We start from the raw sequence: 16,020 nt of genomic DNA on the forward strand, positions 1-16,020 counted from the left end.
AGCTGTGACAGCTTTCTAAACTCTTGTCCAACTTGAAATCCTGTTATCTTAAAAAAAAAAAAAACAACTGGAGGGCTATTATTTAATTGGTCTCTATCATCTTTCAACATATTTAGATCAGCAAGGAATAAACTTAATTGGAAAAGTAAAACTTGTGACAGTTTTCAAATAATGATTACAATTTATAACTACCTTTAAGTAAGTACCAATATGCATTAAAATTATTTAGGGATAAACAAATATTGAAGTTTGAAAGATTAAGCTGAATAGAGTCACCTGCTGACAAAGGAAAAGAAGGTACTGGCGGTTGACAGAAGATATGAGGTCTTTCTAGCAGTATTCTAGCATCCCCCCACCCCATTCCTGGACAAGCTAAACTTTCACGTATGTTACATTTGTTCACGTAATCAATGCTCAAAGGTTTGGCCACCAATATCTGGTCCTTAAAAGGAAGCAGATCTGAGTATTTCTCTGTGATCAGAGCTTGGGAAACGCCTTGGCTGGAATGACTGATGTTGACTCTGATATCTTAAATCCATGCTTAAGTTTTTTTTAAACTTAGCTTCTCTTTGATTGAACAGAAACATGTCTTCTGGCATTATCTTTTGCTTAGACTATTGTGCGGTATGTTTTTTAGTTGGACTATGCTATTTAAATAGCATAGTCACTAATAGTCAGTGATTCATTAAATCATTTTAATGGCTTAGGAACATATATATGTATAAAATATGTATATATGTGGAATAAGTTAGACTAGAGTAGATCTCACATAGAACGGTGATTATTGTTTTGTAATTTTTTCATTTGAACTTTACATTATATAGAGTCCATATTTAAGGTAAAATGTACTTATCACTGTGGACTTAGACATACAAAAATTGAAAACACTATTCTGAGACTTTGCTACTTCACTAGACTTTCAGATCTTACTGTTCTGGCCCATAGTCTAGCATGATGGATGGAGGGATCAAGTCAGAGCAGAGGGGGAGATATTGAGAAGGATGCAGCATTATGTCATCAGCTGTAACAAATACATTTATTTTTAGTATGAGTTTCTCTCTCAGAACTAAAGTATACTAAAAAAGAAAAGAAAATGACCCAAAACTTTTCTATTCTCTATTCTATTATTCAAGTTTACAACAATTTCACTTCACAGACTTCATATCCTTTACCTGCACAGCATGCAATCTCTGCACTGACATTGAACGGAGCCTGAATATTATTACATTACACTAATATTATGTTATATTAACTTTGCAGAATTTACATTCTTCATGTCAAGGCTACCTAACATTATATATGTAATTTAAATGCATGGTTCACGCCTTTTCTTAAAAAAGTCTTAAACAAAGATTTATAAAGTCTTACAAATGATATTCAACAACTACCCCTATGGACAGAGATGTACCTTCTTATTTTTTCATTTTAATAAGTATTTTTGAATTTAGGATTATTTGACTTTTCCAAATAGTAACAGAAATTGGAAAATATGGTGGATAAACTGTATTTTCTAGCATTAGTAGCAGTGTTTATGAAAGCTAAACCTTTAAGGAATAAAATCACTGTGTAGAAACAAATTCAATGGACTCCACACAAATGAAAGGATCAAGTACATCACAACCATTTGACTAGCACTAAGTAACTAATTTCGCCTGCAGGTTTTTATGTATTAAGTCAAAATAGTAAGAGATTCACGAAGGATAAAAAGGCATTAGTGATAATTAAACCCTGGGAAACACCAAATATATTCAGACTATCACAGTTATTAGGAAGATGCACCAGTGGGTCTAAAGTTTAAATGTACATAAAAACCATCTAAAACGAAGGTTTTCGGGCACCATCCTAGTCAATGAGATTCACATGGCTGGGTGTAGGGTCCAGAAATTAAAGTCCTTAGAAATGGGGTCCTTTGAAAATGTTTCATGAATCTCTGAAATAGATAGATCCCCATGCAAACCTCTTGAGCTGGAAAATTAATGTGAATTAACACTAAAAGGACATTCACATTACGTAATTTCCTGCTAGGAAGCAGAAGAAAGTCTGTCAGATATTAAGGAGTAATTTTTCACAGGGAGAGGAGAAAACTCAAGCTTCTAAAGTAAATTTCAAAATTCTCTTGAAATCCAGTGCAAGAAATAGTCAAATACACTGATAAACATTTATTTCTAATTTAAATGCCCCAAAACATAGTTACTTATTTTTACTGAATACCTCAGAGGAAAAATTACCCTACATTGCTTTAAAAAAGCAAATTTTCATATCTAGGACATTCCATCCCATTGTTAATGTATATTTTGTTCAATAGTAAAAATATTTCTTACCCGATTAAATAGAAATTCCTGGGGACGTTTCCAGGAATAAACTTTCAGCGATGGTGGTAATTCGATCTTTCCTTCAGGGTCTTCAAACACATGCTATATAGAAAGTATATATAGATATATTTTTTTGTAGAAATAAAAATAACTCAGTACTAATTAAAATTAATCAATAAGTAGAGCATTGGTAGAGCAATTTGTGTTTGTTGTCAGAGCTAGTTCATGGAGTACTCGGAGAACACTGACATTAAAATTATATTTAATTAATTAAATTTTGATTTTTGAGGTGTGTTTTGATTGCAGAGGAAGCAATCTGCATCAGCTGCCTCGGTATGTGAATTAGGTATGGTAGGAAAACAATTTCGCATGGGCCCAAGGTGGCCAGATTTTTGACTGAAATGAAACTGTTTTATCTGAGTAGGGAAGACAGGAAAATCCTTAATTTTCAATTATTAGAGTCATAACCAGGATTATGTGTAAGGAAAATTTATACCTTTAATCTGACTGTTCCTGTTTCAATTAAACTTGTTATTTTAAGATAATTACTGCCTTTGTATGAAATAATACTGAGTTTCTGTGTTCTGTTTGGCCACCTTCTTTAACATCTTCCAAAACTATAGGACAATCACATAATCAAGACACAGGCACTCCATCAGCATGAGCATCCTTCCTGAGCCCTTTATAACGGTGATAACACCCCACCCCACCCACCCCCAGCCTACTTCATCCACCCACTGAAAGACATCTCGGTTGTTTCCAGGTTGGCACTATTACTAATAAAGTTGTTAAAATATTTATTTGTGTCATCATAAATTTCCATTTCTCTGGGATAAATTCCCAAAGATATAATACATTCATTCATTTTTGAACCCATGATATGGGTTAATTAATGATCTCTGGAGAAAATAATAATATCTAAATCTCTACTCTGAAATGATGCTAGCAGTATAGCAAACTAGAAAGTCATCAGGTGGCTACTATGTAAAGGCTCTCACTACTCAGAAGGGAGAAGAGAGAAAAGATCTTTATAAGAAAAAAAAAAAACAGAAAAATTGTCAGGAGTACAAATAAAATGCTTGAAGAGTATAAAATATCTGTATGGGGGGGGCTAAATTTCACTTGAGTGAAAAAGTCTACACGGTCTGACTACAGGGACTGACAAAGGTATATTTGCAAGCTCAAGTCTCTAAAGAACATTATATCCTATTTTGATCAAATACATCCATTCTTCCCTGCTCCTTTGTATCTTCAGACTTTGGAGTGACTCATCTCTAGATCTTTCGCAGGGTTCAACTGCTCAGCTGAGGATAAGCACAATCTATCTTCCTGAAGCAAAGTCACACAGTCCCGTAAGTTTTGAATTACTGATAAAAATATGTGGAAATGTGACCCTTTCCATTTGAATTCAAAAAACCCTTTGTATGTAAAAGTTCGATAATCACCCTCAACACAGTACAAAGAATGCATTCCCTCACACATTTTAATTTGAAATTGTTCAAGTACTAATAGTTAGCAGCTATTCATATTTATTGAATATCTTTTGTAAACAAATTACTGATATGAATCACGGAGTTTGTGATCCTGAATTTCACAAAAGCAATGTTTCAAAATGCAAATGTGAATAAGTACATTGCAGACTTCTCTATGCAAACTAAGACACCAGAGTTCAACTTCGCCTTTCCAACAGTTTTGTTTGCGTTTTGAAAATTCTATTATGTTCTATACACATTTCTGTTAAATGAAATGCTGTACCAAATAGGTCATATTTAGAATGCAACCAATACCCAGAGTGTCCACAAATAAGTCTTCAGAAACAGAGCAAACACTTTTAAATTGGCAAAAGAACCTAAAATAATATAACTGAAAAAATGTGAGATGTGGGAAGCCCATTGGCAGGTCCAATCTTGAGGACATATGATGTCTAAATGGCCTCAGGTAAACAAAGAGTAACTGAGATCTCTACCCACACATCTCAGGGAGGGGAATATCAAGAGGGATTCAAATCTTATCTTACAGAAACATCTCTTTTTAAAAATCTTCTTTCCTATTATCTCCAATAACAATCCAATGTTGAATTCTCTCATTTTCAAAATCACCATCTGTAAATGTCTGGTACGCAAGTCTGTTTAAAATCCTCATAATAACCTGTTCTGTCAATTTCCCTTTTCTTCAATTATGACCACTTTCATTTACCCAAGTGTGATTCACCAAAGCTCAGGACTGGAGCTTGAAAGACAAGGCAGGAGGGAGGAGGTCAGGTGCACGTAGACACAAATTCTTTTTTGAATGAAGAGTATGGGGAAGAGTAGGCATGCTCACAGGTAGCAAATATTATTCCATTATAAAACTACTAACCGAAATAAAATCTAGTCACTTTCAAATCTACTTACAAATACAGGGCTTTTTCCACTTTTGTCCTTTTCTTTTCCACTTTTGCCTGCGTCCCACTTTTCTGCATTTATGTCCGCTTCATTCCACTCTGGCCAGATTGGGAATTTGCCCTTCTTCTGCTCAGCAGAACTAGATTGGACGTTACCGCCAAAAGTGTAAAGACTGAGGACAGAGGAAGTGGTGGGTTAATTATAATTTAAATCCCTGAGATAAAATATCAGATTGATTGCATGACATTAAGTTCAAAAGACATGTTAAATTGAGCTTTCAAAGTAAAAAATCAAAATCAACAAACAGGGCCTCCCCGGTGGCGCAGTCGTTGAGTGCTGGGTTGCGAAGCTGCCTGCAGCCTCTGCAGCGCCGGTTCGATCCCCAGCCACCGGCAAGGGTCCCACATGGCTCACAGACCTCTCCTGCCGCCCGCTGCTCCCCTCAGCAGTGTGCTTTGGTCCTTCTGCCTGCTCTGCTCCCCGCTCTGGCTCTGGTGAATTCTCTCACCCTCCCGCGCTTCTGACTGTACCCAGTGCTTGTATAAATAAATAAATAAATCTTAAAAAAAAATACTTATAAAAAAAAACAAAAACAAAATCAACAACTATGAACCAGAGACACTCTATGGGGGGGTGGGAGCGGGGAAAGGAGGGTTTGGGGTCAAAATAAGGGGTTTCTTTCAATTGTATGGGGAATATAAAAATAAAATTTAAATTAAAAAAAAAAAAACAACTGAGCTTTCAATACAGTCATTCCAGGATTTGAAAAAAAGGTTCAGCATCAGAATCGGGATTCTTTTTATTTAGGCAGACACCAGAGAAAAGCAAGTTTTCTCTTCAACTTTCTCCACATTTTCTCATTCAATTTTGAAAAGAGAATTAAACTTTGGAAAGCCACAGCTGTATCTAAAGTGGCAACACTTCCTTTCCTTATCTAGTCTTAAGACCTTATCCTTTATATGTTAAAACAAAAGATTCTAATTTCATAAGACCGAAAAGCCTTCTCTAGGGAAGCATTAGAGGCCCAGCACTCTAACCTTCATTTACTATTTTCATTTTTGGATCCTGAAGATTTTTACTTATCTACATAGACATTAGAGGCACTTTTAAAATCTTAATCTACCATCATTGTGCTGGAAAAGAAAGTCCAAAAATTACAAAGGAGTGTTCCTAAGTTATGTAAGAGAACACAAGAGACACAAATAATTAGAACAGATTTTAGGGGGACAAGGTCACATTTCCACAATAGTAATAGACATCAAAATGATGAAAAAAAAAAAAAAACCTTCATTCTGGAAATTCAAAATCTTAAAAACTAATTTTGTAAAAGGAAAATCTAATTTCATAAAATAAGAACCCTACGAGATCATGTTTTGCTTTCCTTTTCATTCTGTCAAGTGCAAGGAAATGTTCAGCTCCTTCCTTAAGCTGTGAAGCTTTATCACTAGCTTATAAATATATAAACTTTATCACTAGCTTTATCACTAACTATACTTTCCTTGCGGCACATCAACTATATTGCCCTCTATATTGACGATTACTTGAAAAGACTCTCATTAGAAGTATCTTCTACCAGCCCAGTGACTTACCTATAGTGCTACACACAACATAAATGATGCCCAACACTCTCCAGTGTCAAACACACTGCAGACTTTTCAAATGGGATTTTTGAAACTCTCCGCACAGAGTGTTCACATGTGCGCCTACCCTAGCATAGCTGGCATTCTTTAAATGGTCTAAGAACATTATTCCAAGTGTCATCAATTCTTAAACCAAGATCATCTTTAAATATAAAAGTGGGCCTCTCTGGTGGCACAGTGGGTTAAGCGTCACCCTGTGAAGCTGTCTGCAGCCTCTGCAGCTAGGGTTCTATTCCCAACCATCCAGGGAGAAACCCACATGGCGCGGTAGACCTCTCCTGTCTCGCCTGCTGCTCCCCTCAGCAGTGTTTTCGGTCATCTGCCTGTTCTGCTCCCTGCTCTGTCTCTAGTGAATTCTCTCACCCTCCCACGCCACTGGCCTGTACCCCAGTTCTTGTATAAATAAATAAATCTTTAAAATAAATAAATAAATACAAAAGTAACCCAGGACTTTTGAAGATCTGGAAACTGCAACTTCCAGGAGACAGATGTTGTGAAATTTTGGAAATTTCAAACATGCAAAGAAACCAAAATTGCCACATTGAAATATCAGGGGTACTTTCAGAGTTACTCAATTCACATAACAGGTTCTAGTTTACAATTTAATTCACAAACCTAGGTACTACTTAATTATTCAATTCATTCCAAATTGGAGGTTATATAAAAGAGTTCAACGATAAACATAATCTCTAAGTATATGTTCAATGTTCTCTTCCCATATGGTGTGTCCAAATATATTACTCAGATAGGTGAGTGCCTCTGATCCTTTTAGGAGAAGCTAGAAACATGTGTGCAATCTCTGTTTGTGGCAATTCATTATTTTGTAAATATTTAAAGCCATTGGGCAATGTTTATATTATAAAATCTGTATATTCCAAATGCCAAGTGATATTCCAAAGAACAATGATATTTGGAGGGAGGAAAATTTTCAAATAGCCAAGCAAGACATTTATCTCCAGAAATAGATATGATGAAGGTGCTCCTGGGGGAGAGAGAGGAAGCATAAAGAAAGCAAATTATTGACAGATCAAGTCAGACAGAATAGTTTGATATGAGGATGGTACATATCAAGTAAACGACAAATACAATGATGCTAAGATGATTATATAAAGAAATAAATATAAAATACATTTATATGTATATATTCAAAATATACATATATTGAGATGGACTGACCATTGCTAAGAGGCACTGAAAAATGTCAGTGTAATTACAGAAAGAATTTGTGGTGATGTACATGGCCTGGAATAATGGAATTGGACTTGAACATGGTTATCCAAGCTTAAACCTTTATATGTCTATTTTGGGAAAAAAGTTGAATTTTCCCTAAAATTTCAGAAGAACAGAAAGAGGCTGCGGGAATGAGCAACTGACTTGCTGAGGAAAATAAAAATCCTCCAATCTTCAAAACAAGACCCTGATTAAACTCTTATTTCAAAAGTGAAATGGAAACATTACATTTATAAAAGCATTTAAAAACTGAGTTTACCATCATAGCTTCTTTAAAAAAAAGAAAAGAAAAAGAAATTATTGAAGAATTTATCTCAGGAATGAAAATGTAGGATACAAATAGCAATTCTAAACAAATGAGACAACTATGGAAAATCTTGTTATTTTTTAAATTTTTTTAAAAAAATATTTTTGTATAGAGGACCTGGCCAGAGGTGTGGGTTTGTGAGAGAATTCACCAGAGACAGAGTGGGGAGCAGAACAGGCAGACTGTCTGAAACACACTGCTTAGGGGAGCAGTGGGACCAGACAGGAGAAGTCTTTTGTACCATGTGGGTCAGCTCCCCAGCCAGGGATTGAACGCAAGCCTCAGTGGTGATAGTGCTGAGACTAATTGCCAGGCTAGCAGAGAGGCCCAATTTTGGTAAAATCTTAAAAACTATATTCTGTAAGTAAGAAAAATAAAAGCATTGTCAAAAATAAAAGATGAGAAAAAGAATTCAGAGGGTCACAGTGTTTTTTCTTTAGGAATAATATTGAGTAATTCTAGACTTTGAAAGTATTTAAAGATAAATACGTATTTTTAAAAGTTAATATTGTCTTAGTTCAAGCTGTTGTGGCAAAGTTAATAGCGTAGGTAGCTGATAAGCAATAGAAACATATTTCTCACAGTTCTGAAAATCTGACATCATGGTACCTGCCTGGACAGGTTCTGGTGAGGGCCCACTTCTGGGCTGCCGATGGCCGATTTCTCCTGGTGTCCTCACTGGGTGGAAAGAGAACTGTCTGGCTCCCTGGCTTCCTCTCATAATATAGGGCACTAATCCCATTCACGAGGGCTCTATGCTCATGACCTCACAACCTCCTCAAAGCCCCAGCTCTCAGTACCACCACACTAGGATGAGAATTTCAAAATATAAAATGGAGTGGGGTGGGGTGGGGGTGCTCCACATACTGTGAGTCCACTGCGAGGATGGTCTGAGAAATCCAATACAAGACTTCCAAAACACGAGAGAACAGGAGGAATGGGTTTGACACTAGAAACAACTCACCGGAAACTCTGGCTTGACTGGAAGGGAAATTAGTGAGTGGAATTCCGTTAATTAGAGTCAAATTAACCAATATATCTGGAAACTAAAGAATTTTAGAAAAACACCACTTCAGAATGACAAAGGAATCTCATGCAGCCAACAGTTCACTTATTTTTAACTAACATGTACTGAACACCTGCTCAGTGACAAGCCCTGCACCAGATGATGGGGTTGCAGGCTCAGAATACAGATCTCTGTACTTGAGTTTATTTTAGAATGCAACAGAAACTTTCGATATAATTTGGTATCTGTATAGAAAGAACTATTCACACGTGGTCAAAGGGGGACATTTTGCCCAAAGTGAAGCAACTAGGAGAAATCTGAGCTGTTTTGAAGGGAACCTATCAATAGATTTTTTTCCAGTTTGAAAAAGGTGAAAGGGCATCACCAAGAAGAAAGGACTATATGGAAGACAATGTCAGGCAAAACATAGCAGACTCGGGGCAGAAAACATGAACTCTTCTGTGTATTGGTATAGGTGGGAGGGGGAGGTAATCAGGTGGAAGGAAACACAGGGACACAGGTAGCACCGCAGGGAGTGCCTCACTGGGGAACTTGAACTTCAGTTCTTACAGTGCTGACTTTGCCTGTTCTACAGGGACACTTACTCATAATGGACCACTAGTTTAAAATAGAAAGCATGAGAAACACTCAAGCTGTTTTACAACTTAAAAACGAACACAGAGCCTATGACTGTGAATACCTGATTGAATATAATTTTCCTCGGATCTGGACATTTCATTCTTTTCATTTGTGTGAAACTGGTAGTAATCGCCTCACTCTTTTCTGATTTTAGTAATTTACATCTCTCTCATTTAGCTAAACTTTTGTCAACTTGCTGATCTTTACAAAGAACCAAATTTCAGGTCCATTAATTTCCTCTATTGTTTTTCCACTATATTGTTAATTTCTGTTCTAATCTTTGTTATTTCTTTCCATCTGCTAGCTTTGGTTTACGAACTGGAAAGAATAGGACTAGTCCTGAGCCTGTATGAGTCTTCCAATCATTAAGTACACTTTCTTCTCAGGCCTGGGATACTTTCTCATGCACAAGATTTTTTAAAAAGGTGACTTAAATGCCTACAATAACAACTAAAATGTCTGAGAACAAAATACACAAGGATATTAATGGTAGATTAGATATAGAAAATTGGTAGATTAGATATAGAAAATTAATGAATTTGAAGACATAACAATAGCTTGACCCAAAATGAAATATTAAAAAAATGAAAATGAGGAGCATCAGAGAACATTGAGATAACTTCCAGTAGTCTAATTTAAGCGCTATTAGGAGACAGGAAACCAGTCAAAGAAATAATGGTCACATTTTAAAGAACTTTAATGTATTTTCAAATCCACAGATTCAAGAATTTCAAGGATCCCCAAACTCAAGGAACATCTTTAAAATCATGCCAAGTTACAACATAAGCAAATGAGTCAAAAGCAGTTGTAAAAAGAAAATCTTAATGTATTGGGGTTGGGAATGGGGGTGGTAATAAAATTTATATGCAGAGGAACAAATAAACGGAAAATGAAACTTTCATTTAAAGTAATGCCAATAAATCAACAACCCCTTTAAAGGACTAAAACAAAAAATCTGTCATTAGAATGCTACACACCAAGTGAAAATATCTTTAAGAAATGAGAGTTATATACACACTTTTATTCTTACAGTATAAGCTGAAAAGATTCATTAGCAGAAAATCTTCACCACAATAAAAAATAAAACAATGTCTTTTAGGCAAAAGAAAAAATGATATCACATGGAAATACAAACTATACAAAACAATGAGAATCAGAAGTAGTAACTAAAAGACTAAATTTCTGTTTAAAAATATTTGTAATTAACTGTTTACAAAGATAAATGATGTAGTAAAGGGTTAGTAACATAGAAATGTCAATGTATGAAAGCAGTAACTTTTTTTTAAAAAGACATTGTTTCGCTTTTTAATTTTTGCACAGAAGAACTGGGGTATAGTCAGAGGTACAGGGTGGGTTAGAGGATTCACCAGAGGCAGAGTGGAGAGCAGAACATGTGAATTTACTGAAATACATTGGTAAGGTGAGCAGCAGGTAAGACAGAAGAGGTCTGCTGTGCCATGTGGGTAGCTCCCTGACCAGGATCAAACTCAAGCCCTCGCGATGATAATGCTGAGGCTTAACCACTACCTGAAAGCAGTAACTTAAAGGTGTGAATGAATGTGTACACTATTGTAATATTTGTATATTGCTGTGAGCTCATTTAATCTCAAAATGGTAGGGTGTATGTTAAAGTTGCATACTGTCAACTATAAAGTCACCAATAGAACAAAATGATATATAACTAAAAGCAACAAAAGGAATAAACAGAAGTTAAAAAAATTAATCCAAAATATGACAAAAGATAAAAAACAAACACAGAAAAGAAGAAAATAAAATAAACATGGGGATTTTAAAAGACAAATTAAGGAAATTAGAAACATCGTTTTGTCATAGCAATAGCTGTTCCTAAACTCATAATACATAGTTCAATGAAATCTATGATATATTTAATTGCTCAGTCATATACAGTAAAACACATTTTGTCTACAACCTCCATGTTTCTTGCGCATTTGTGATAAATTAAACAGCCTGCATATTTTGGAATGGAACAAGTCAAATTGCCCTTATAGATAATGAAAACAGTATGGAAGTGTATTAAAAATATATTTCATAATGCAATTACTAATAAAAACTAATGGTACTTTAAAACTTAAAGCCACTTAAGAATTACATACTTCGCAAAGATGAGGCAGTTATTTTTTTCGATTCTTAAGTAGCACGATTACATAATAAAATAAACAATATACAAGAGCTGAAAACAGCTGGTTAAGTCAATACAAACTTTTAAGTAAACCAAACCAAACCAAAACAAAACAGGAGCAGAGTCTGATATAGACACATTCGGAGAGACTCCTATAGATGCTCTAATTAGATTATTTTCACTGTAGGGAGGTTAAAACCAGTAAAATGAGGATCTGAAATTTGGCATTGCTTTTTTCAGGCATGCTGTTCAGTATAAGGACATGATTTTATTCATAGTGGGAGGCAATTTATTTATGCAGTGTGTAATCAGCATGCCTTCTTGAGTAGTGGTAGTTAATACCCTGAAGGAATCAAATATAATTAGAATCACACAATTGACTTAATCTGGGTTAGGGGCATCCTGAGTTGGGCTCTTCAGATATATCACATATGTAAGAAAATAAAATGCAATCTCAAAAAAATTTAAAAATTAAAAGAAAGTTAAACCTTGGCTGTTGTGTTGAATTCTTTTTCTCCTGGTTTGATTAAAATTATTTAATTTGGCACTTAAGTTTTAGAGTTCAACATTTTTTTTTTCAATTCATTGTGTTTGGGTGATTGCAAAGGTCAACAAGACTCAGTTTCTATGCTAAAATAGTGAATTTAATTAAATGGTCCTGCATTGAAAAAAGAGAAAGCAATTACAAAAATAGAAAAATTATGTGTTCCGTATCACAAAAATATTGGTGCAAGAATGAACCCTAGAAGAGAAATTTCATTCTGACTAACACTGAACAAATGTATAGATAAAATATGAACAACGTAATGTAAAAGCCAGCAGCTCAGTTAATTAGCATAATGTTCCTCAGTCATATTTACCCATTAATTTGGTCATGACTAGAAACAGATGATTCTGCTTTATCAGCTGTAATATCTCAGGTTTTGAACTTTGCCAACAGAGCATCAGATTTGGAGAAATGGGAGGGAGAAATGGGCTTCAATTAAATTCAGAAGGCATGAAAACTAAGCTAAGTAACTAAAAGATGAATTCATTTAATAAGCAAATGACAAATGTTTACATGTGTTAGCCACCATGGTAAGCAAAAGCCAAATGTGATCTTATCCCTCAAGCAACATGTAATTTTAGGGAGTAAAAGAGATAGACTATAGGTTACCATCCCAGAGAATCAAGAGTCTCCAAGGTGGTCATTTTTAGGACTGTGAAGACTTTTCTCTCCTTTCTACATCTAAGCCCATGTTTGAGTTTGGTGCATTTACTACTGGATACATAGCCTCCAGGTATGGTAAAAAGTTACCTTAAAATTTACTCAAATTGGGGCCTCCCTGGTCATGCAAGGGGTTAAGCACCACACTATGAAGCAGTCCACAGCCTCTCCAGCGCAAGTTCGATCCCAGGAAGCAACCCACATGGCGCAGCAGACCTCTCCTGACTCGCCCACTGCTCCCCTCAGCAGTGTATTTCGGTCAGTCTGCCTGTTCTATTCCACACTCTGTCTCTGGTGGATCCTCTCACCCCCTGCATCTCTTGTATGCATACAAAAATCTCTTGTAAGCATACATAAATAAGTCTTTAAAAAAAAAAAAAAACTTCCTCTAATTGTCCCCAGTAAATTTTAAGGGACAATTACCCTGGAGCCTTGTTAGACTTGATCCCTAGACCCCAGACTGTTACATTGTCTGTTTTATCTGATTTGCCTAGTACCTATGGTTAGCTTTCATTTCATAGGTAATGAACTTAATGCTCCATCACCAAATGCTACAACAAAATCTAATAATTTGACATTTGATACTCAATAGTTTCTAACAAAGCTAGATTTGGTATATAGTTATTTGCTATGTTTGTATTTTCATAAATATATGACATTTTTATTAATGTAATACAACTCAGATATTTCTGGAAAAAATAAATATGTTAGAAGTAACATTAACTTAAAGAGAAGCGGGAAGCCCCAGTAAAGGAAGACCTAGCATCTATCTTATCAGCAGGACCTTATCTCTCCCTTGTGATACAAACATCACAGGATCAGGCCACTAACTGTGTTTTATGGAAACTGATTTGATCAGTTTCTTTGGAGAAGTTAACAATATCATCTCTTTCAAGCTATAAACTCTTTAAAGCCAAAGATTTCCTCCCAAGTCACTATGAATTGCAAACCTTCACTGTACATTATAATCATCATTGACCAAGTTATTAATTGTTCTGATGTATTTAAAAATTATTTTGTGATCCTGTTATAATATCTAATTTAATCACTGATTTATTCACTAATTAAGTAAACATTTTTCAGTGTCTGTTACATGAGACCCAGGATTTACTCTAAGTACTAAAGATTCAATAGCATATAAGATAGAAAAAAAAAAAATCCCTGCCTTCATAGGAGTTAAATTCTACTACATGAAAAAAATGAATTAACATATTTAAAAATGAAAAATACAGCACGTTAAATGAGCAAAAATAATAAAGAAAAATAAAGCAGCGAAGGGAGTATTATGGTTTTGAGAGAAAAAGTGGAGGTTGCAATTTTAAAACAGCTAAAGAAGCTGATGTGGAAAATGGCATGTGATAAATACCTAAAGCAGATGAGGGAGCAAACCATATGGAAATAAGAAGGAAAGAGCTTTCTATCAGCAGAAACAGCAAGTGCAAAGGCCCTGAAGCAGGGTAAGGTCTAGCTATCATTCCAAGTAGTGGGGAAGAACTGGTGTGTGACCTGGGGGAAGCAGAGAATAATAAGGAACCCAAACTTGCAGGGCCCTGTAGGACTTGGATCTTTGAAAATGGAAGCCACTAGAAAATGCTGACATGGCATGACTTACATAGGGATGCAGCAGGAGAGTGATCACTTAGATATGCAACATAGGATCAGACATGTAAGTTAATAAAATGAACAGATTATCAGGAAGCCTGCTTCTGAGAGAGGGCACAATTAGGAGCTATAGAATGGAAGACATGGTAATGAGTCTTGGAAAAGAGTCCATAGAAAGGAAAGGTTTAAACACTAGAGATCAGTGAACAGAAGTCCAATGAGAGATTCTTGAGGCAAGGAAGGAAATGAAGAAGCAGGCATAGAATGTATGAGAATTTTATGGAAAATAATTTACTGGCCATTCCCTACAGGTATGGAGGGAAAAATGCAGCTGATCCTAAGAAAGCAGGTTTGGCAGCTGGCCCTCTCTCGAAACTGGAGTAAGTTCTGGAAATTTTATAAAATCAAATAATAACCCAAATTCTGTCTACTAATTACTGGGTATCTCTAGAGAGAAACAAAACAGTGGTGGTCATTGGGCGCTACATGCAGACACAACAAGCAACAACCCAGGTCAGAGCAGCATCAGAGAGTCCGTGCATGCTTTCTTGATGGAAGGATCAGTAACAAGAACTGCATATTTATATCATTTTAACATTTTGAAAATCATTTAGTGTCTGATAGCATCTGATTAAAGATCTTTCCTTGTTGGAATCACCATACTAGGAACTACCTCCTTCCCTCCCTGGCTAGGTCAGGTGTTGAGGCCCCAGGGGAAGTCCTCTGAGGGAGGCCTCATTTGTAAGCAAGTGGTAAAAGTTGTAAGTGAAGAGGAGAAGGGAAAAGGGGGGCTGCTAGAGGTTAAGGGGGGGAAAGCATGCTGATTACACACTGAGGCAGGAAGCCCAGGTGCTCTGGAAGGAATTTGGGTCTAGGTAAGACAGGACCAGCAAGCATGGGGGAGACCAGGAGCAGGACCTCTCCAGGTCTGGGCCCCAGGGAAAGGTCTGGGCCCCAGGGAAAGGTCTGGGCCCCAAGGAAAGAGAGGAGTTGCCAGATCAGGGAATCCCCTGCCCTCGCAGAGTTTGCTACAGGGCAGCAGTCACGTGTAAAGGCCAAAGGACGAAATAAGGTTCCTTACTCTTTAGCTTTTTCCGGACCATGAGCGGAGTTGATGCGGTGCACCTCTTTCCTTTTAGTTTGTTTGGTAGTCATGGCAAAGACCACCCAGGCGGAGCTCTGCTCCGAGCCGAGAACCCGCTCCGAGACCCCGGAGCCGCGTCTGCTGTTGCCAGGCAACGGCCGCCTCGCGCCCCAGGTGTCCGTGTCCTGGCGCCTCCGCCCGGGCGCAGAGCTGCGCTGGGGACGCGAGCGCCCCGAGGGCGGTCTGTGCATCCAGGGGGTGGATGCGGTCTGTGCAAGGGGGGTGGTGTCTGAAACCAGGGTGCCCACGTGCATGGATTTTCCAGTAGGAGTCAGGGGCAGGGCCGATAAACTGGAGTTCTTTGGTCAGAAGTTGCCCTTCCAAACCACAACAGAGCCGCGCTCTTTGGGATTTTCAGCTTTTTAAAGATGGCTATTCTGCTAGGTCCTCTCTCTCCACCTCTCTGCTC

The 16,020-nt window shown here is 36.8% G+C and overlaps 1 protein-coding gene across 1 annotated transcript in view; it reads right to left on the bottom strand.

Annotated features, from left to right (window-relative positions):
• Positions 1–15,622, bottom strand: part of ADGB (androglobin) — a gene marked incomplete at both ends in the record, with an annotated part of 108,958 nt that extends 93,336 nt beyond the window's left edge. Inside the window, 3 exons of the mRNA XM_084257862.1 lie at positions 2,322–2,414; positions 4,706–4,868; positions 15,549–15,622. Of these exons, the coding sequence (XP_084113988.1) occupies positions 2,322–2,414; positions 4,706–4,868; positions 15,549–15,622 (330 nt within the window). The remainder of the gene's footprint in view (positions 1–2,321; positions 2,415–4,705; positions 4,869–15,548) is intronic.
• Positions 15,623–16,020: the final 398 nt, after the last annotated feature.

This window comes from Talpa europaea (assembly GCF_964194135.1).
Source record: "Talpa europaea genome assembly, chromosome: 2".
Classification (NCBI taxonomy): domain Eukaryota; kingdom Metazoa; phylum Chordata; class Mammalia; order Eulipotyphla; family Talpidae; genus Talpa; species Talpa europaea.